The 24021-nt window shown below is 37.1% G+C and overlaps 1 protein-coding gene across 1 annotated transcript; it reads right to left on the reverse strand.

Moving 5' to 3' along the window:
- Positions 1-19184: 19184 nt before the first annotated feature.
- Positions 19185-23565, reverse strand: LOC143578097 (subtilisin-like protease SBT4.15). The gene is made up of 11 exons (XM_077061763.1): positions 23473-23565; positions 23296-23390; positions 23098-23195; positions 22882-23028; positions 22682-22787; positions 21217-21721; positions 20760-20857; positions 20438-20659; positions 20246-20357; positions 19955-20171; positions 19185-19740 (listed from the first exon to the last, which is right to left on the reverse strand). The coding sequence occupies exons 1-11, from the start codon at positions 23563-23565 to the stop codon at positions 19187-19189; spliced, it is 2247 nt and encodes a 748-aa protein (XP_076917878.1). The 3' UTR covers positions 19185-19186.
- Between the last annotated feature and the right edge of the window lie 456 nt (positions 23566-24021).

Below are 24021 nucleotides of genomic sequence, written 5' to 3' on the forward strand. Positions count from 1 at the left end.
GAATCGGCTCAAGACATCGTTCACATACTTGGTCTGGTGAATAAAGATTCCTTTCGCAGACTGGTGAACTTGCAACCCTAAGAAGAAATTCATCTCTCCCATCGAGCTCATCTCGAACTTCGTTTGCATTGACTTCTCGAACTCCTTACACAACGTTTCGTTTGTAGACCCAAAGATAATGTCATCGACATAAATCTGAACTACGAGAAGATCATCACCAACAGTCTTATGAAATAAAGTGCAGTCAACAGTCCCTTGCTTGAAGCCGTTATAAGTCAGATGGTCGGCGAGCGTGCCATACCAAGCTCTCGGGGCTTGATGTAGACCATACAGGGCCTTGTTTAATCGATAAACTCGGTCCGGATAATCAGGAACTTCAAAACCAGGAGGCTGTAGGACAAACACTTCCTCTTGTAGTTCACAATTGAGAAAATCACTTTTAACATCCATTTGATATACCTTGATATTCTTATAAGCAGCATACACCAAAAAGATTCGAATAGACTCTAATCTTGCAACTGGTGCATATACTTCAGCATAATCAATACCCTCTTGCTGATGAAAACCTTGCACCACTAATCGTGCCTTGTTTCTCAAGATCACCCAACGATCGTCTTTCTTACATTTAAATACCCACTTAGTCGGAATAGCTTTCTTGACTCTAGCAGGTTTGTCAATTTAATCCCAAACACCCAAACGTGCAAATTGTTGTAATTCTTCTTGCATAGCTTCTACCCAAGAAGGATCTTGAAGAGCCATACGAGGTGTCGTTGGCTCAACTTGAGATAGAAAGCAAGTGAATTTAGCAACATTTACAATTCCAGAAGAATGTAAATCTGCAGAAGCACTTAATACATTATTCTCACTTAAAGAAGCAACTTGATGACGTGTTTGTACGCCCACATCAAGTTCTCCAATGATGTTTTCCTGTGGATGGTAATTATGAATTTCAAGAGTGGGATTCTCAGGAACAACATTTTCAGATATGTTAGTGTAATGCTCACCAAGATCAGGAGATGAAACATCACTGCTAAGTTCAATAACTGGATCATCAGCTTGATTGTCATCAGAAGAAGTAGATACATTATCAAAAGCAGCTGGAAAAGCATCACATGGATCTTCAGTTGGAACACCGGGTGGAGCTTCAACATCATTAGAACTTGAAAATCTTGGAATGGCCAAATGATCTTCAAAGTATGCTCGAACCAGGTCTTCATCTATGTTCTCAGTAGATAGAGTAAATGAATTAAATAAGCCATCATAGTCAAACATCCAGTCGGAACCTTTCCCTTGAGGAGGAGTGGTGTAATTTTGACCCACATGATACCATTCCTCAACACAACCAGAAGTGAAATTAAATACTCGTTTCTTTGGAGATGCATATCTCAAGAAATACCCTTCGATAGTTTTTTCTTCTAATTTACAGGCATCCTTCTTCAACATTGTATATGGACACCCAAAAGGTTCCAAGTACTTTAAGTTAGGCTTTCGATTGTTTAAAAGCTCGTAACTTGTCTTCTTGAGTCGTTTAACAGTTAAAACCCAATTAAGCCTACAGCAAGCTGTATTCACCGCCTCATTCCAGAACTGGACGGGGAAGCTTAGAATCAGCAAGCATAGTTCTTGCAGCTTCAATCAAAGTTCTATTATTTCTTTAGCAACACCGTTTTGTTTTGGTACATAAGGTGCATTGTATTCTCGGTGAATTCCTTTTTGTATGCAAAAGAAATCCAATACAGTGTTCTTGAATTCAGTATCATTATCACTTCGAATTCTCCTCACCTTTTGTTTGTATAGTGATTCAATCATAGTGATAAGGTTTTGTACCAAAACAGGCGTTTGATCCTTTGAACTCATAAATAACACCCATGAGTATCTTGAATAATCATTGGTGACAACAAGACAATACCAATCTCCAGAAACACTAGCACGATTCACAGGACCAAACAGATCCATACGAAGTCGTCCCAGAGGAGTATCAATGGAATTCAATAACTTAGAAGGGTGAGACTTTTTCTTTTGCTTGCCCTTCTTGCATGCAATGCAGTGATCAGATAACTGAAAGTTCTTCAACGAAACTCCCTCAACTAAGTCATTTGCCATTAAATAATTCATCTTTCGAACATGAATGTGACCCATTCTACGATGCCATAGAATAGAGTCCTTCTCGGTTGCTTTGGAGACAAAACATATTTCGATAGACGTTGATACTTTAGAACTCATATTTAATAAATGAATATCATTTGATCATGGTGATCGCATGACAACCATGTCCTTGGGAATCACGTATCCCCGTTTCAAGATAAGACACTCTTTATTAGTAAATACTGTAGTGTACTTTTTATCGCAGATTTACGACACACTTAATAAATTATGGTCCACCTTGTCACAGTGAATGACCTTTTCAAACGTAATGTGACCATTTGAAACATCACCTTCTTGTGTGATCATGGCCCCAGAATTCCCAGCAAACGCTACATAACCCCCTTGGATATTTCTCACATTGGTTAAGAGGTTGAGATTTCCAGTGATATGACAAGAACATCCGCTATCCATGATCCAGTTTTCACCAGAAATCGTCTTGGATGTACCCTACACACAAAGTAAAAAATGATTAGTTCAAAAAGGCAGCCCAGGCCTCAGTCTTGGGCACCTTTTGAGTTTCTCTTGAAACATTGACTTGAACAGATTTCAATTTGTTGTTTAGCAACTTGAGAATAAGTTACCGGCTTCTTAGACTTTCGTCTTAGATAAGCAGCTTGAACGACATTTGAATATGTGTTCTAACATATGGGCACAGTTTGAATAAATTTGGGTTTCACTTGACCATATGTTTCATTCACATGAATCACCTTACGTGGATTCACGTTTGAAAACATGCTATGTGTATCATCCTCACACGACATGGGTCGTTTCAGAATCTCCTTTATCATAGGAACCGGTTTCGAATGGTCCTTGACAAAAGGATGAAGATTCTGAGATTCTGTTGAGCACAGTTTCTCACCACATGACCTTGTTGTCCACACAAAAAGCAACTTCGCATGTCTACACGGTCATGTTGAGGTTTGGCAAAGACAGATGCAACAGAAAGTTGATAACTTACATGTTCAGTGAAACGTTTGGCCAAATCATCAGAAGTTACAGACTTCTTTTTCATATAAAAGTCAAGGTTAGAACAATTAGAAAAGCTTTTCAATGTATCTGTTCCAGTTGATTTTACAAACTAGACCTTTTTAGCATGTTTTAACAATTGTTTTGCTTGAATCAACGGGTCTGATGAGTTCGATGTTTTGGCACAAATATATTGATGTTCCAAATCTTTCAACTTGTCAGTTCCATTGTAAAAGACTCTTTCGATCAGTTCCGATTTAATGATACTAATCGGAATGTCTTTTTCAGTGAACATCGTATCCATTCCTTTTAGTTTAAAAACATGAGCAGATGATGGCTTACAACTAGTAGGATTGATGAAACGCATCAAATCCTCATCAGAAATTTTTGGTTTTTCTGATTTCCTTTCCTTCACAGGTTTTACTTTCACCTGTTCTTCCTTTTTCACATGAGGTTTGTATGAACCATACACAGCTTCCTCAAATTCATGAGGCTCACAAAGAATGTGATTAGAACTTGGAATGTTCTTGTTTTTGTGTATAACCTCGGGTTTAAACACATCCTCAATAATTACTTTGTCAACATTTTCAACAAAGACTTTGTTGCTTTCAACATGAGGTTTTTGAGGTGCAAGTTGGGTTTTAACAGTTTCAAGTTTAACAGATTTAGATTTTTCAGAAATCACAGGTTCTTTCACAATCACATACTCTTCTCGTTTAGCAAAAGGATTTGCCTTATAATCATTATGAAAAGGTGATGGAATTTCAACAAAACCTATACCTTTCTTTGAATCTTTTTGCTTACTAGACACTTCAATTATTTCGTTTAGAAAAAAGGAAGAGTTTCGAAATTTTTCAAACTTTTTCTTTAACTCAAGAACATCATTCTCAAGCTCGGTTATCTTTGAACGATGTTTCAAAATTTCTTGAAACTTTTGATCATTAATTGCCATTTTAACAGATAACTCAGCTTTGAGATCGTGGTTGCTTGTCGAAAATGCTTCAATCTTTTCTCGAGATCTCAATTGAGATTCAAGAGATTGTCGATAAGTATCCTTTAATGAAGCAATTTCTCTCACTAAACTATCATTGTGATTTTTCAAAGACTCTAACTTCGGTTTGTTAGTTTCACATTCAACACAAGTTACTTTAACAGATGAAGTACCAGAGATAGAATGACTAACCTCATTGATCTTAGCCATGCAAGCAAATGTGGTTGGAACATTAACACATGAATCATCATAATCAGATTCAGTGTCATTATCAGACGATAACTTACTTCCGCTTGCATCTTGGAACACATCATTAGTCTTGAACATTACCAAATTGGCTTGATTGTCGTTACTCAGTAATCGTTGTGACCAGTCAATCCCATCAGCTAACATTGCTTGTGACCCAGAAGTAGATGGTTTCTTTTCAGCATCATTACCTCGTGGTGTAGAAGAATTTTGGTTTTGACCACGAGGACCAGTATACTCCTTTTTCGGCTTGTCACATTCTTTTGCAAAATGACCGAGCTTTTGACAATGGTAGCATTTCACCTTTAAATTATCAAATCCCAATTTCTTGTTCAAAGCATGAAGATCTTTAGCAGTCCTTTGCATGAATCTTTTAACCTTACGAACAATCATCGCCATGTTCCATTTCAAATCCATAATTTCTAAGTCATCTGGATCAATCTGATCATAATCTTCATCAGCTAGATCACTAGTGGCAATCTTGCTACTAACCAAATTTTCATAAGAGGTCATGAAAGCTGATAAGAAGGCAAAGTTTTGTTCAACTTCTTTCATGTTTACACTCGGAGGTGATGAAAATTGATTTGTATCGAACCAGTAGAAACATTTGGTGTTTCAGAATTACCAGCAGTATAAAAACATGCTCTTGGATCACTATAGATGGTTGTTTCATTTTCAATTGCATTCTGTGTAAGAAATGCAGTGATTGGAGAAATAGTTGAACTTAGAGGCATACTACCACCATAGAAAGCAGGATCTTGACTTTCCTTGGAAGACTTTTGACATTTAAGATCGTATTCTCTTGCTTCAATCTTTTGTAAGAATTCAGTTGCGGTCAAGTCTTCATTCTTGAAATAGTTATTCTCTTTCATAACCATTAAAAACTTAGAATAAGAACTTGGTAGTGCACTCTTAATAGTATCAATCTTATCAACCTCAGAAGTTTCCAATTTCATTTTGTCCATCTTAGCAATCAAGTGATTAAACCTTTTCATCATCTCCTGTGACACCCGGTAATTTCCCAATCCCATAAAACAAGTAATCAACCTAATTATTAGGTGATTGTGTATATGATGCGCGCCATGTTAGAATCAGCGCGGGCATATGTTATATGCGCCAGCGCGGATGCGATGCGCGCCATGTTAGAATCAGCGCGGGCATATGTTATATGCGCCAGCGCGGATGCGATGCACGCCATGTTAGGATCAGCGCGGGCATATGTTATGTGCGCCAGCGCGGATGCGATGCGCGCCATGTTAGGATCAGCGCGGGCATATGTTATGTGCGCCACGCGCACAGGTTTTGTGTTTTCATAACTTAATTTTATGTCGTTTCTGTCTAATGGGTTGCATACCTCTTCAATGATCAATAAGTAAAACTATGATCAAACAATATCCTAATTTCCTAATTAAGACCCAAATCATTTATGCGCGCGCGGAAAAAGGGAACATTGAGAGCTAGTTTGTTTGAAGCTCCAAGATGGAATTGACTTCAACATAACTGATCACTATGTTGAAATACCAAGACCTCATGGAGAATCTACAAATGAAACTCAACGTCCCTGACTACGAGAAGGTTACGCATCTACCCGCATCAAATAAAAAGGAGTTATGTGCGACACCTGCGGGAAGAATCCCCGCAGGACACCTTAAAACTAAACCCTTTACGCATGAACGTCTGCACAGAAACCAACCACCTTTTCGCTTAAATCCAAAAGTTCACCCTGTTAATAAACTCTGAGAACGCTGGTTCCAGCAGAGCCAGATGGACTCGCAGGATTCCTTATAAGGACGCCTGCGCAGTGATACGCGCAGGATTCGTTACAAGGACGCTTGCGCGAAGACCAAACTGGAGCCGCCGGACCCACAACGTTCAAAGAAATGGCCTTCACGCAGAAGGCTATACGCGCAAGGCTACACGCACAAAACACTTAGCCTATTCTTCAGATGTAAGGGGATTACCCCCGCCCAGAAGGAACCAGTTGCGTGTTTCAGAGATTTTTACCTTTTGACTGCACACTGACAACAGTACCAGGAAAAGTATACTGTAACACGAAATGTCAACTGTCAGCCGCACCTACTCTCACCAACCACAGTCCTGCATGTACTGTCAAATCCATCAGAATCTTTATAACCACTCCCTAGGACCATCACCCCCATCCCTAAAATAAATAATAATAAACCCCATACCTTGTCATCATTACACCCAATATAAATAAGATTTCAATCCCCTAAATCAAGGGATTGTGTTCCCTTGAAATTGCCTATAAATAAGTATCAATTCCTGAATAAAAATATCACACAAACACACTTCAAACTCCTCTCTTAAACCTGTAATTCTGCACTAACCATCTCCCAAGCATCCGTTTCCAGTTCCATCGCTAGGTAAGCCGAAACTTTAGTCTTGAGATTTACTTTTCTGACCAGCCCATATATTCTTCGATTATTTGGTCTTAATACACGTATTTCTTGTTAGTTAAACATATTCTAGACTTCCAATTTCGAGGCTAACATCAGGAAACCCGAATCTCGTTTAATCTCTCTCTAAACCATCACTTAACAAGAATCACAGGTGAGTCTCACAGCCCCTATTTTCACTGTTTTTAAACTGTTTTCGGGGCGAGGGACACGTGTTTAAATTATGTTTTATCATGATATATTTACAAGCAATGCAAACGATTATCTGTTCATGGTGTTTATCTTGGTTTTCAATGTGAGTGCGCAAGATTTAGAAAGTGATCACTTCGCCGATGGAACTCTAAGGGTAGGGACTACTGTGTTTGATCAACCCGCTCGTAGGGGTCGCACCTCTTTGCATAGACGAGTGCCTAGTATGGTCATGGGGTAGTACTACTGGTTGTAAAACCCGCTCGTAGGGGTCGCACCTCTTTGCACGGACGAGCGCCTAGTTTTCCGAGCACAACGTCCGCGCGTAACCGGCTGGACGGTATTGTTTTAGCTCGTAGTGGCAGCGCCACTTTGCATGGACGAGCACGGTTTCCAGAAATGTCCGCGCGTAACCCGCGGGACGGTTTTATCAAGCATATGTTTTAACGATGTTATCAGAAATATGTTTCAACATGGTTTTATCAAGGATATGATGCAATACGATTTATCAAGTCACCAAAACTTGTGAACTCACTCAGTTTATACTGATTCAAATGTTTTTACGTGTCTTTCAGGTGATAATTAGTAGCGCAAGGAGTCACACATAGAGCACTTCACGCAGAACATCTATAAAAATGGTTTTTGGAAGATTTTAGTTCTATCCCTTCCACACGCGTGGTTGTTCCCGCCGTGTAAGGGGATATGGCGCGGAAATCTTCAACGTTTTTCATATGTGGATGTTTTTATATGTAATTCTAAACAATGTAATGTATTTTGTACTAGACATTTCATGCGCAATGGAAAAATTTATTTGAATGTTTGCAATGACCCGTGCTTGATTATCAATTCCCACTCGCGCGCACCCGGCTGTTTCCGCCGTTTAGGGCCGGGTGTGACATCTCCTCAACAGTTTCACCCTTTAGTAAATTAAAGCTTCTGAATTGAATTTTAAGCATTACTTTCTTACTCTCAGCTGTATTCCCCATACTTCTCATATGAATATGTTGGAATAAAGAATCACATATCTTTATGCTACCCACTAGGTGAAAGATGTTTTCGGGTAAAGCCATGGTAAGAGTAGAGTAAGCCTTTGTCTCAATTTTTAATGCTTTCTTCTCCTCTTGTGAGTATTGAGAGATTGCTTTAGGTGTGTAACCAATTGTCTCATTTCCAATCATAGTTACACCTCATCCAAACAATATGAGCAATCAGGATGAACAGAACCCAAATGAGCATGAAAACGGGGTTCCCATTTAGCAAAATCATTGAATTTCATTAAGCGTGGACATTTCGAATGTGAACCAATCTCAGTGTCCAATTGCAATATTTGTTGCATTAACAGATTCTGTGAAGCCAAAGCATACATACCAGCCATGTTTGTTAAATGATAATTTTCTTGAACTCTAAGGGTTAAAATTGAAAATAAGATTAACGAACTGTGAACAGTATAGGTAACCAACTGTGAACAGTAGTAACGAACTGTGAACAGTAGTTGACGAATTACAACTTAACGAAGTTAAGATTGATCAGGTAACGAATTAGAACTTATGTTTGACGAATTTGAAACAGTAACATTGACGAATTGGAAACAATTTATAATGAACTGGTTCACCAATTGAGTAACAATACAGGAGGTTTTCTTTAACGAATCACTAATAGTAAATTTAGCGACTTAAGTAGCGAACTAGCTACAGTTGATAACGAATCAACTTATAGCAATACAGTTTGTTACAACGGTTGTAACAAACTTCTGACAACAAATGCCACGTGGAAAAGGTTGTTATAAAACAATTACCGAGGTAAGACACGTGTCACACGAACTAGTTAACACGAATTATTATACTTAGCGAATTGTTTCACGAATCTGAGGATAATCTTAACGAATTAGCTAATGTCATTAGCAAATTAGCCAAAAAGTTAACGAATTAAGCTGAAAGGTTAATGAATTAAAGTGAATCTTCAAATCATCAAACCTTCAAACTCATATTTTCCAGATTTCTGAAAAACGTATGAACAAAAACCCAGAAATCAGATCGGGATTACTAACTCAATACTTAACCAAATTTCTCAATCAGGCTACCAAAACACTCGTAATCACAATGCGAATCCAATACACCTCATTCCGTAAACAATAACCAATTAACTCGTGTCTGATTTAACCAAAACGTATTCCCTGTTTTCAGCTTAAACCAGATCCAACTCAATAACCATTCCAATCCACATCAAATCACAATTTCAGTCGACAACAATATTCCAATACCTTAAACACAACAAATCCAATCCAATCAGTCCAATTAACAATCAATGCGATCCAAAATCAAATTGAACAGAGACTTAACACAAACATTAACAATTATCAATCTAATAACATCAATTAACATCCAAATCAAGCGTAAACGAGCACCGAAGGCTCTGATACCACTTGATTGAACCTGTTAATCTTAAAACAAATCTCAGATCTGATCTATAATTAACCTAGTAGGGATCTAGTTCATAATTACTCTTGATTGTATGTTATATATATTATGTATTAGTTGTATGTATGTATATGTATAATATTAATGCTTGGATCGAAGCTTGAGAGAGTATTTGGGCAAAGGTTCGATAATTAAACTCAAATGCTTCACATTAACTGTGGACTAAAGCCACTATAAATAGAAGATGGATCTAGTTCGTTAACATTCCATGACGAACTAGAATCCACTTTGTTACATACACTTCAATAACAATAACTTAACGAAACACCCCCTGATTCGTTATACATCCTTCACGAATCAGGAGGGACATTAACTTAGATCTAGTTCGCTAAACATCCTTAGCGAACTAGACTATACCTTAACGAACTATAAAGATAACTTAATATTTTATTACATAAATAAAACGACAAATACGTTAACGATAGATATAAAGACTCGAGACGCAAAACCGTGTACTAACAATCTCCGATCACGATGCCCGTTTTACCTCTCATTTTTGGCGATCTCTTCAAGAAGCTTTGGGAATACGTCTCGATCTTAGCACCTCTTATCATCCTCAAACGAACGGTCAATCCGAACGTACAATCCAAACACTCGAGGATATGCTACGAGCGTGTGTTCTTGTTCGGTGGGAATTGGGATTCTCATCTTCCGTTCATCGAGTTCTCCTATAACAATAGCTACCATTCTAGCATTGATGTGGCTCCTTTACAAGCTCTTTCCGGTCGTAAATGTCGATCTCCAATTAGTTGGAACAAAATCGGTGAAGCTCAAATCACGAGACCCGAAATGGTCCAAGAAGCTACCTATGTGATCGAACAAATCTGTAAGAACTAACTAGCCGCTAGAAGTCGTCAAAAGATTTACGCCGACAAACGGCGAAAACCGATCGAATTTAATGTTGACGATCTTGTCCTTCTAAAAGTATCTCCTTAGAAGGGGGTAGTCCGTTTCGGAAAGAAGGGTAAGCTAGCTCCTGGTTTCGTTGGTCCTTTCAAAATTCTTGAGCGTGTTAGGAAAGTAGCGTATCGACTAGAACTACCGCAAGAACTTGCCGGTGTTCATTCGACATTTCATGTTTCGAATCTCAAAAAGTGTCTACCCGAGGCTAATCTCCATATACCTCTCGACGAAGTACATGTCGATGAGTCAATGATCATTGTTGAACGAGCCCTCGAGATCATGGATCGCAACGAGAAGAAAACCAAGCGTTGTCGTATTCGGTTAGTCAAAGTTCGATGGGAATCACGGCGTGGCGCGGAATTTACTTGGGAACTAGAAGACGCAATGAAAGAGAAGTATCCACATTTTTTTGTATCGTCATCTTCATCTTAATTTCGGGGCGAAATTTCCTGAAGTAGGGAATACTGTGACATTCGTCAATTTTGGGTCTTGTATGTATTCGTTTATGCATTGTTTTACGTTGTAAACCGACCCATTTTGTAAACCAAAACTTATGATATAAAATATTGGATTTTTATGTTACCAAAACATTCCCATTTGTTCAATTTTAAAAACGTCTTTTACGGATTCGAAAACGGACTTAAAACAACTAAAATACATCAAAAACGAACTTCCGGACGCGAAAGGAACCACTAGACGAGCTGGGACAGCCCCCCCCCCCCCTGAGCACGACGCGTCGCGCGACCAGAGGGATAGGAGGAGCTCGCGCGGCGCCTAGACACCCGTATACACTATTTAGTTTTTGTTTGTTGTTTTGTGCTTTGCTTGTTTGATTAACCAATCTATTTTCATGCAAAACATAAAAGTGAACATGTAAATAATCTTTGACCCTTACCCTATATCTACACACCCATCTCCTTCACTTTGACACTTTCTCTTACTCCAAATTCTCTCTCAAATCCTCCATAGATTCAAGGTTGTATATTTATGTATTCTTGAAGGTTTGACTTCTCAAGTCAAACTAACTATAGTCTTTCATTCTAACTTGTTCAACTAACATTACTAACACTTGAATATGCTGGTACAACATATATATAATACACACCCCTTGTTACCTTTGGTAGTTACTTCTCCGACTCCGGTTGGTTAAGTTTCGGACCTCGTAAGGCAAGGCTTCATGGAGGACTTCGTGTTCTTGATATATATACACTCACAAAACTTGCTTTCACATATTATTTATGTTTAACTCCTGCTCATTTTAGTTGTTAGTCACATTTACAATTCATGGGTATGTGGAATCCATCTATGAACTCATTGTGAGATGGAAACCGAACCAAACCGAACTTTTGTTAAAAAGACTTGTTGTTGACGTTTTAGTTGTAGAACTTAAATATTTTCATTTGTACATTATTATACAAGATCTATGATATATGGGTATGTGGAATCCATCTATGAACTTGTTGTGAGATGGAAACCGAACTGATCCGATTTTTATTCGCTTAAGACACACAAGTGTGTTTTTAGCTATCAAGACTTGTATATTTCTTTAAAAATACTTTACAAACTGATTTTCATTATTTTCTTAAGTACTTGGATATGTTGGATCCAACTTGATCTCATAACAAAGTTTGGACCGACAAAACCGAACACTCGCTTAACATACGTTGTTAGTTCTAAAACAATAGATCTACATACTTGGTTAAGTCTTATAAACTTTTTATGAGTTATCTCATAAAAATTAATATTTTGGAAAGTTGACTTTGGGTTTGACCATTCGTCAAGACCCGAACCAACAACCCGAACACTTGTTAAAGACCCGTTTTAGTATCTTTAGCCCAATGAAACTTGCATTTTAGCATTTTTCCCTCCTTATTACTTAACATTGGTTAAGTAAATATTAAGGTTAGATACTTTAACCCAATTACGAGCAAACTTACATTTTTTAAAGGGTTATTAATATAAATTCTTAAATAGTTACATTTTAAACCTTGAACTTTAATTGTTTACTTTTTGCAACAATAATTTTGTTTAAAGATCTTCAAGACAACCTTTCTAAATCCAAGACTTTATTTTATTTCGGTTTCATACACTAAACCCGTCGTTCCGGCAAATCTCCAAATTATCAACTTTTCAAGTTTATTACTTGAACGTGAGTACATTCATCCCCGTTTTCTATCTTTTATTTTGGGGTGACATTTCATACTTATTCAAATTAAATGTTTTATATTTGAGTCTTATACCACAAACGTTATTGTATACTTTACTTAAATAAATGCTCGATTTGGAGTTCTATGCTTACATAATTACGTGCGTATGTGTTTACCGCTTTTGGAGGGTTGAATCATAAATCCGTGAACTATATGGTATTCTCTTATAGCACGGTGCCGTTAATGTATTCTTATTAACGACCTCACGAAATCCGAATCTATTTGGTATTCTCTTATAGACGGTGCCGCTAATGTATTATTATTAGTGACCTCATATTATCCAAATTATTGCTATTTATTTGTTGTTTTGTATACAAGATTGTGGCTTTTCTTATTATATACATATTGTTCAAAATCTATGAATTGCTCACCAACCTTTGTGTTGACAAACTTTATTTTATGAAATGTTACAGGTTTACATCTTGGTTGATTTTGGATGCTTGAAGAAAACATCAAAAATACCATTAGGATATTAGCAAAAATGAACAATATTTGATTTGCTATATTTTGTTATATTTTGTAATGACTTGTTACGAATATTGTTATGTGACATTTTCGATGTTGTGAAATGAAATGAGTTTATTAAATATTGTCGCTTTAATAGTGTCATGTGCTTATGGGCAATCGTTACACCTCGGCATGTTCCGCCGCCTTTGGTCGGGGTGTGACAGAGATGGCTTTCAATTGAGCAGCCGGATTGGTCTAAGGAATACCCGAAAATTGACCCGGAGGCCTCTCTTCTAAATGACGAGCAATATCACCAATAGTCCTTTGAAAGTCAAGAATAGCAGATTGTTGATTCTTGAAGAGTAAGTCATGCTCGGCGAACTTCTTCTGTGTAGCTTGGTCTCTCTCCAGGATTTGTTTCATCATTTCTTCTAAATGTCCAATTCCACCATTTGAATCCTGCACATTATTTTGAACATTTGTACCATTCGTATTATTATTATTGAAGTACTGACATTGTCCTTGATTATAAGATGTTTGAAATCCGGGTGGTGCGCCCCATGGATGCCAATTAGAATTGTTCTTATTCGGGTTTTTATAGGTGTTCCAACTCGAATTGTTGCTACTATTAAAAGCATTTGGAAACCTGTTTTGACCAGCAATAAAATCAACCTCTTGATTCTTCAATGGGCACTCCAAAGTGCCATGTCCACCCCTACAAACCTCACACTTATCAACCTTTTCCTTCAGCTCCTTAACTTCTCTAGTTAGTGATTCCAAAGCAGCAGCCACACTAGTGTCCAGATTAACCTGGTGTACACCTCGAGAAGATGAGGATGTACTGCTAACGGAAGTTGAATTCCAGCGTTGTGGCCTTATGGCAAAATCAGATTGAGCAAAGCTTTCAAACATCCCGTTGCATTCGGTGACATTCTTCTTTGCCATTAGATTTCCTCCCGCAGACGTGTCGAACCGAACTTGGGTTTCGTAGTTCAGCCCATTGTTAAATTTCTCCACGAGAGCCCATGGTGTGAGACCATTATGTGAGCAACGAGCTAGCATGTTCTGGAAACGCTCCCAAGCATGACAATATTGTTCATCCGGCTCCATGTGAAATGAGTGAATTTGATAACGAAGGATAGCCGCTTTAGCAGGTGGGAAGTATCTTTTGATAAAAGCTGAGCGCAATGCTTTCCAAGTAGTGAACGTGCTAGGTGGCTGAGTGTCAAGCCAACGAGCCGCTTTCCCTGCAAGTGAAAAAGGAAAAATATGTAAGAAAATGGCATCGTCAGTTGCACCTTGTAAACTAAACGTTTTCAAAATGTTGTAAGCCGGTTAATGTGTGCCGGTGCATCCTCGTCATCACGCCCATGAAACTGATTAGTTTGAACGATATTGTTCATGACGTATGACGGAATCTGCCACAAGTTGGGATTGTCGATTTCGGGGATGACGATGCATGATCAGTTTCCGGTTAAGCCATCGAAGGCTTGAGCAGCAACTGTTCTATCGCCGGCCATTTGGTCGTCTATTTGACTTCTCGGACTTTCTGGTGGTGAACTGTTTGATGATGACTTGGTGTAGAACCAGCTTCTGACGGTTGTTTCTTTGATGACGAGCTAGCCTCGGTCTTGAACGGGGAAACTCTAGATTCTCCAGCAGTGGTCCTTGCGAATGAAGATGTGGCCTAAACCTGATAAACGCAACGGACCAAGTGAGTAGACTAAAAATAAAAACTGAAACAAAAATAAACTAAAATTTAATTAGACTCTTACGACCCAAACAAAAATAAAACAAATAGCACGTATGAATCAAATAACTCCAATTTACGCTAAGAACGCAATCGCCTAGAGTCCCCAGCAACGGCGCCAAAAACTTGATATGCTAAAAAGAGTCAATTAAATATTAACTAAATTAAACAAGTAATAAAAACTAGACTTAAGACTCAACTACACAAAACACTGTCAAGTGAACCGATCAATTGTACCAAAGCTAAGTAAGTCCGGAATATCGAACTCACGGGACTATAAATTACGTAAATTAACTAATTAGACTTCTTATGACACGACTATTTATTATTAATTTTTTAAGGGGGTTTTTAAACTAATATTAACTAAGAAAGTAAATAAACAAGTAAACTAGAAATAAGCAATCAAACACAAGATCGAAATCAATAAGAGGAGGAATCTACCTAGGTAATAATCTCATGCAACAACAATCATCAAGCAATGGACAACCAACATGATATGGAAACTGATTTCTAAATAAATTCATCTAACAAACCCTAGAAGACCCTCGCTCGCATCAAGTAAAATCCTAAAGAATGAATATTAGATTATTAAGCAATCAATTGGATTGATTTCCTCACAGTCATCGATTAGGGCTAATTAATATTATCTAAAGCAACAATCTCACGAAACACTAAACCCTAGATAACTTGATAAACTAAACACGACATCATGAACAAGGATCAACACAATAACCAAGCAAGAATACTGTCACTAATCTAACCTAGAATGCGATTGACCAAGACACATGAACAACTCCTCACCTCACAGCTATTGGAGTTCAGCAGAACATTCAAAATCCAAATCAACGATCAACAAGCTTCTATGATCAAATAGGCCTATTCAATCACAATAATCAAAACACCAAGTAATGATTAAACATGAACCATAATATCTAAAGAACACAATCAATAGAAAACAAGAACCATGTGAAGCAATAGTTAATAATCAACCAAGATAATAAACTCTCATATGCATCATGAAAGCAAAATAAAGTCTTTACTATTAATATAACAAAACCAAAATCAAAACAATCATCCAAAGCAAGAATCAAGCGTCAAACATGTTCATCAAACCAAGGTAGACATGAAGTCTAGCCTAGAATCATTATTAATAACAACCCCAAACAAGTATTAAAAACAAAGAAGAAAGACATGATAGAAAAAGTGAACAAGGAATGAAAGTTAGAGAGATAAAACCCTTGTTGATTGATCCTTGAACACCTCCTTGAAAGACTTCTCGATCCTCTTTCTTCATAGCCTCTAAAGCACCTCCAAAACCCTTTTTTCCTTCTCAAAATCGTCTGATACTCTTAATTCCCCCGTCTAGGTTTATAACAATAAGTTTATATAGTGCATAACGGGCCTTAACTTGCGAAAATTGCTGAATAGAGAGAATAGGCGCCGCGCGACCAGGCTTGCCCTCCCTGGCCGCGCGGCGCGGCGTGTTTGGGAGGGAGGCTACGAATTTTTTTGTTATTTTATTACTTAAACGTGCTAGATATCCTCCATAGCTTCCAAGCAACCATGAGAAACTTCTAGGCCTTCTTTTCCTTGACTTACAAGCCATCATCTACATGAAATCAAATCAAAACACTAAGTGAACTAATCATGTAACCAATGATGAGCAAAAACGAACTTAAACCTCACATGAAATGATAGAAAGAATTAGGGTTTAACATGCAAGACACCAAAAGATTTAAAAAATGATAAATATATAATAAACTTGACTCAAAACCTAAACTAATAAAAGATCAACAACACACGAACTAAACCGAACTCAAAACCTTAAATATACATAACTTTACAAGGGATTCGAGATGTATAAATAAACGTATATCAGTCAACTCAATTTTCCCAAAAGTCAACTCAAGCTGCACAAAAGTTATCAGGTTCTAAGAAACCAAGGGAACTGCCAAAAGGAAGGTTCTATCAATCAAAGAAAAAGTCAACTCAAGCTTCCCAGAAACCAACTCAAGCTTCCCAAAAATCAACTCAAGCTGACCATTTAAGTCAACCAACTGCATCTAAAAGGTCAAGGGGAAGCACAAAGAGGAAGATCAAAGGGAATGATGCTTAATGATAGAAAGATCTCATGGTTTTTTGACTGTTTGATGAATGAAACTTACGGTTTTTGAACCTTTGAATTTATTTTGTTAAACTTAGCTTTTGAACAATATGTATGATGGTAAACTTATTTTGTGTGTTTGATGAAAATGTGTATGTTTTTCATATTTGAAGTCTCTTATTCATGATGGTAAATTTGATTGTTTGTTTAGACAGTTGCAGCATCAATTGCATTGAAATTAGTCATTGGGGCAAAATGTTGCAGCATCAATTGCTTTGAGATTAGTTATTATGGGCAAAATGGTCTTTTATGTATCAAATAGTGTTGCAGCATCAATTGCATTGAAATTAGTCATTAGGGGCAAAATGGTCTTTTATGTATCAAATAGTGTTGCAACAGATGCTTGGCCACAACATGTGCAGCAGCCTGTGTTGCAGCACTAGTTGTATCAAATGGGCATCAATTGCATTTGTTGCAGCATGTGTCAAATGGTCATTTGTTGCAACATCATATCTTCATATTCTTGATCTTTTCTTGAATTGCAATTGCATAGTCCACGTTGCTTCAACAATTCATCAATTTCTTTTTTCCACATGAAGAACTTACAGTCTTCATTCTACTCATAAAATCAATTCAACCTAATTAGATTTGTAAATAAAAGCATGAAACTTAGATAAGCCTACTTACCGGCCATAAAGGGCAACCATAAAACTCATCCCCAATTCAAATACTTCTACGCCCAACAATCCTTGGAATGGCAAGGATATCATGATTGCAGTAAACATTTCCATCGAAATCAAACTTAAACCTTTTAGGATTTTTCTTGGGACGAGATGAAGATGTGGTGGATGAGCTCAATTCCATCTATCGATTGTTGTTCAATTGATTGATATTGTGTTTTAGGGTTCTTCAATTTAACCTAATTTGTGTTTTTGGGTTCAAAACTCGTTATATAAAGTGACAGATGCCATGTATCGTTCCACATAAACGTTAATACCCAGTCAGCCGCCATGTAACATTCCACGTAATCTGATTTTTTACAGCTGGGATGGCCACGTCAGAAAAGACTAACGGAGTTAACATCCGTTAGTCGCGGCCCGTTAAAAACAAATACACAAGTAGTTGGTACTACCAGCAGGCAAGTATAAAGTTGGGACTTATATTTACCAATATGGCATAGTTTGGATTATTTAAAACTAATTTTTTTTTTTAAATAATGAAAGTTAGATAAACTTGTTTTACCTTTAATTTAGTTTCTTTTCTAATTTTATTTTATAGAATCCATCTTCTAGAAAAATAATATTATTAACTTTGTTTTTAATTTATTACCTTTATTACTTATATTACTAACGGATATCAAAATTTTAATCTTTGTAGTTTCAAACGTATTTTATTAGAAAAGCAACACCGAAGATTCGAACTCTAAACAAACCTTAGTAGCCACACCGACGGGAAATCAGTCACCAACGGTTGATATTCAAAATATGTGACTGCCAAACACCGAATATCTAACTGTTAAACACCAAAAAACAAACTGCTAAACAAAATCACCTACAGATTTTGTATGTGTCAAAAAAATGTGACAGATTACCAATGACTGACATTTAAAATATATTAGTATCAATTTAAATTAAAAAAAACAAAATATTTTAATTTGTGGCGCAATCCGTTTAAAGTTTGTCTGTATATTTCCGATGATTGAGTTTATCGGAAATATTCCGTCAATGAAAATCTTATTTTCTAGTAGTGTGCATAAATCAACAATTTTCAAGTGCTACTTTTTAAGTCATTTTATAAGGTGGGTAACACGACACTAAATCTATACAAATATAACAAGTGTCATGGCTGATATATGTGTTTAGTAAAGAATTCATGTTTGGATTGAAAGATTGATTACGCAATAGACCGTCACAAAGTTTAATATTAAAACAAAATGAATACATCCGTATTTTTATAAGGTTAACTCAATAACTTGTAACTTAATTGTCACCCTGAACCTGTGTGCAGCGTTTCCAACAACCATATTTGATTTGTGTAGATAAATGGTTTACACGGTTCGAGTCATACAGTTTTGCACACATCCAGGCTAAAGTTAAAGCCTTTGACAAATAAAAGTATAAATCGTGTTCAGGTTAATAAAAATATATATAGTACATCCAGATTCATATAAGTTAATTCAACTAGATTAATAATGTTTTGGACGAGAAATGAAACATCATTCAAAACAAAGATAATCATTAACATTTGAATAACGACCAGATCACATCTCAAATTTATCGAACAAGATTAGATATGAATAAAAACGAGAAGAAGTCTAATTAACTCGCACCTACACCTAGTTATACTACCATATTGGAGGAATATACCTGTATACAACAACCGGGCTTACTACAGAATGCTTAGAACTCTTCCAAGCAAGTGATCCCGACAACAAGGTCGCATCCTTCCGATTAAACTTCCCCTTCAACGTAACAGTAAATGCTATCTTCTGGTTTAACTTGTCGAACGACAGAGTACTCGGTTCAACCTTAATAGAAAGCCCCTTAGGACTTGCCGCTTCTGCTTCGTACATGGCCTTTGCATTACCAACGTTGGTTACAACCCGTTTATAGACTGCCGAAAAGGTTGTGACGTTGCTTTCAACCTGCAAGTGTATTGATGGATAGTTGAGGCCGTCAATACCTTTTGTTGGTTTAAAGCTTTTGCAATCATAGACTTTGTCTCCTCCAATGAGTATGCCAAGAGTTGTGGAGTTGTAGCCTATTTTGCATAGGAAACGAATGTAGGCACTCATGTCGATGTCATAGACCAGACCAGGGTCTCTTGCTTTGGTCGGGTTTATAAGACCCGAACCTGATGCCAATGCCATGTCTTTGGTGTTCACTTTCATTGGTTTTGCTGAAAGAAAACAGAACATCGTTGTTTTAAGAATAATGAAAGTTGCGTCAGGTATTCGGTATTATTAAAAATATTTGAAAAAACAGACTAACCAAATTCGTATCTTATAATCATGGCAGAGATAATTATAATAAACCTAACTAATATATTCTATCTAAAATTTAAAAAAATTGAAATCAAATGTCTTTACATTACTAGGAGGACCACTAATTACCTGTTGTCATGAGAGCTGATTTTATTGCAGCCGGCGACCAAGTGGGGTGGAATGATTTAACATAGGCTGCAGCCGCAGCGACATGAGGGCAAGCCATTGAAGTTCCCGACGCAATTTTGTAATCAACAAACCGTTTGTCAAATTCTGGGTGTCCGGTCATGCTTGATAGTTTCGAGTATGCAGCCAATATGCCCAGTCCGGGTGCAGCGACATCAGGCTGCACTACCATAATAAATTTCATTAATTAGCGAGTCAAGGTCTACACAAAGCTAAATGAAGCTGAGAAAATACCTTAAGGATGTTGGGAGCTATGAATTGTGGTCCTCTTGAAGAGAATGACGCGACAAATGGTGCATCAGCCATCTTAATGGATCTTGTTTTCCCTATGGTAGCGACCGATTTTCTGTGTTTATGCAAAGATAATATTCATTGATGGACAGTTTCGTGACAACATGGTCATAAGTTAGAACATTGAAGTCTTACCTGGTGGAGTTGATGTAGTTATCGATTTTTAAACCCTCTTTGATACTGACTGTAGTTCCAGGGATTAGAAACGAAGAAGGTATATCGTAGTCCTTATCTCGTGACAAAATTAATCCCGCCACACGTTTGGTGTACAGTGTAACATCTTGTTCATTTTTTCCCAAACAATACACAATCTTCCCCTTCACCATTTCATCTGACAATGAGTCAAAGTCGCAAGCACTGCACACAGTCATCCCATATTTCAATCTTATATATATATATAACATATCTTTCAAGTAAATTTGCATTCAAGGGAGTATACAGAGATCAAGTATAATACCTTGCGTTTCTGTATATTTGACTGGCATTGGCCGCACGAGCACCACTTATTAAGGGATACATTTTCTTTGTAGACGAAAATGTATTCAGAGCAATTCCCTATCGATAAACACAAATTCTAACGGTTACAGTGAGCCACAAAAATAACAAAATAAATCATTCAACTTTTCAGTTTTAAGATATTTTAAAACACAAGAAAATGGTTGAAATATAACTGCTTACACATGTACAAAATTCGTATACTTATTGAAATTACACATGTACAAATCATGTGTAGGTATATTTCCTACACATAACCTATATATATGCGACTAAACATTTAAAAATTAGTGAGTCATATATGAACTAATTAGTTTAGTGTTTTATATGCATAACATGGACATTTTTATGTTAAATGTACAAGATTAAAACAGTACGGATCAATAATAGAATAATTTATATTAGTATGAGAGAGTAACCGTGATGGTTGCACCGTTGCCCAACTTAACATCAGATACAAACTGCCGATCAGAACTTGATGCAGCCACGGTTGTAACCCAAGGTGCAATATTTTTTACTGTGAGCTGATGAGGACCCTCATTTCCAGCAGAGCACGCAACGAAGATGCATTTCTTCATCGCGTGAAACGCTCCAATTGCAATTGAATCTTGGAAGAACTGTCTAGGATGACCACCAATTGACACAGTTATTACATCCACTCCATCAGCGATTGCCATATCGAATCCGGCTAACAAATCCATCTCTGAACAACTACCATGCCAGCACACTTTGTAAGCTGCTATGCGTGCTGAGTGCACACCTCCTCTTGCGGTCCCTTTACCGATACCATAAACATTAGCACCCTTTACAGGTACACCTGCAGCCGTTGAGGCTGTGTGGGATCCGTGACCTTCTTTGTCTTCAGGTGACAAGTTCTGGTCGGGCCGTGTACCGATGTGGGAATATTGTGCGCCGATGAGTTTACTGCACAATTAGAAAAAACATGCACAAGAACTCAAAACTTCTTGCATGATTTCAAACAAACCATGATGTGAAAGAATTCAAAAGAACTGATTACTGTAGGGAAAATCTTTTAAATTAAATGAAAATCTTTTAAACAGGCGAGCTGACCATCGAAAACTCCAAAATAGGCATCTAAACTTCAGGATTTCAAAACTAGGCACGTCCATTGAGAAAGTGTCACATGCGCCTTTAGACTCGACTTGGCACCAGCAATCAACATAAAGTAGCGTGTGTCACACACAGGCTGCAGAGGAGACTATGGCTGTAAACAGACCGAACCGAACGAAGCATTGTTCATGTTCGTTTGTTTAGAGCATTAAATTTGTTCACGAATGGTTACAAACGCTAACCGAATGGATAATCTTATTCGTGTTCGTTTATTAAGGAATTGAACGTGTTTACAAACGCAAACATACAAGTGCTAGTTTAGGTAAACTAGAAAAGAAAAACATTCTTAATTCAATAGGTTCATGGCCTATTTTGGAGTTTTTTGGGGTCCACTTATACCTACTTTAAAGTTTTTCCATTAATTTTATCCGTAAATAATACTCTCCATTGAAAAACAGAACCGAAAACTACAATACAAAGCATATTAATAACGCTAACAAATTAGTGATATAGGTAAGACACAATTTATAAGGTAAATGTTAATAACTTTACCTGTATTCAGATTAGAGAGTGAATAACTAAGAAACAACCTTTAAGATGAATGATCAATTAAGTAATTAATTATAACTTTGTTTCCGAACGATGAATACCCACCCTTTAAAATCTAATCCCAAATACACCTATTGCACATTTTGTAGAACTGGAATTGGTGGGGATAAACATGCAGTACGTGCCACTACTAAGTCAAGTGGCCATCAACAAATAGTTAACTATAATAGATACTAACTCGGCTAACACGAGAGACGTACGTACTTGTTGCAACCTGTGAAGTTCCCGCCCACAACACATTTACCCTTCCATTTCGGAGGAGGAGGGCCGTAGCCTTTGTCATCGAAACTAGCGGATAGCGGCCATATCCCTGAACATTAAACGGGGTCATGGATCAAGAGCATTTCATGCATTTGAATCACATAAAGCTCTCTAGTTATAAATATTGTAAGTATAAGAATCACCTGTATCAAGGACACCAACAATGAGATTGCTTTCAACTTTGAGGTTCCTTTTTGTTCCGTTTAGTGGCATTCCAAGAAAATCCCATGATCTGGTCGTGTGAAGCTGACGAACGGTGTTTGGAAACACTGATAGAACTCCTTGTTTATCTGCAATGAAGACAGGGATTTTGCGTTGTTTACCTATTCCTGATGTTGTGACGATGAATTATAACTTACTCGAAAGATGGTTTGCTTCATGAGGTAACAAATTTGCTACAAAACCGTTAAAGCTCCTTCCATAACTATGCAACTTGGAGTCTGTTGCAATTGTTTCACTGCACAATTGTAAGATGTGCGCCAAATAGTTTAAGAAACAAATTAGTATCTGATTGAAACTTGCAAACGAAACATAAATTAATCGTCAACGTTACTTACTCTCCAATGGTATCTAAGAGAAGACTATGGTGATCACTTTCTATCGAGGCCAACGTCTTCTCAGCAGGAGAAGCTCCCATGTACACTATGTATGGCTATTAGGACATAAAAACATCAAGTTGCCGATAGATATTACGTCGTTTTAAAACAAAAGGAGAGTCTTTAATCTTAATGTACCTTTCTTTCGGTTTGAATATCTGCAGTGATCAATATAGTGTGGAGACATAGACTAAAGAAGATTAAGGGCTGTAATAGTTTTAAAATCCCCATTGATAACACACGTACTCTCTCTATTAACACATGAAGTGGAATATTTATATATTTATAAATATTGGCACAAGTAGTGAGCAAACGAAAATACCTCCATGTTTCTCTCCGTTTAGAGAAGATTGAGTATTACGTGGCTTTAAAAGTGGATCTCTAGGGTGACTACTACCACTTGTGTATCAATCATTGCTGATATATATTGTAGCTACATCTTAATAAGTTATAAATAGTTTATGTTTAAATTAAGTACGTGTTAGAGATTAGAAACAAAACTATAATCACAAATTTCTAGGCTACATTCTTATAACGAAATGTATATTACAAACAATAATAAGTCTAAAGTTTCAAATTTACAAATGTAATAAAATCTCTTGATATATAACATGTGTAGTTTTATCACAAGTATCCATACATCTTTTAATATCAAAAGTTTAATACCACGTATGTTGGTTACTTTTG

The sequence above is a fragment of the Bidens hawaiensis genome, unplaced genomic scaffold (assembly GCF_021521415.1).
Source record: "Bidens hawaiensis isolate Kalapana, Puna unplaced genomic scaffold, B.hawaiensis_p1.1 tig00029015_1, whole genome shotgun sequence".
NCBI classification, from domain to species: Eukaryota; Viridiplantae; Streptophyta; class Magnoliopsida; order Asterales; family Asteraceae; genus Bidens; species Bidens hawaiensis.

Bases quoted from the DNA above. Each gene is read 5' to 3' on its own strand.
- LOC143578097 (XM_077061763.1), bottom strand. From the start codon at position 23,565: ATGGGGATTTTAAAACTATTACAGCCCTTAATCTTCTTTAGTCTATGT. The intron at 23,391-23,472 runs GTACATTAAGAT...ATGTCCTAATAG, and splicing joins ATATTCAAACCGAAAGAAAG to CCATACATAGTGTACATGGG. The intron at 20,858-21,216 runs GTTACTCTCTCA...GTTTATCGATAG, and splicing joins GCAACGGTGCAACCATCACG to GGAATTGCTCTGAATACATT.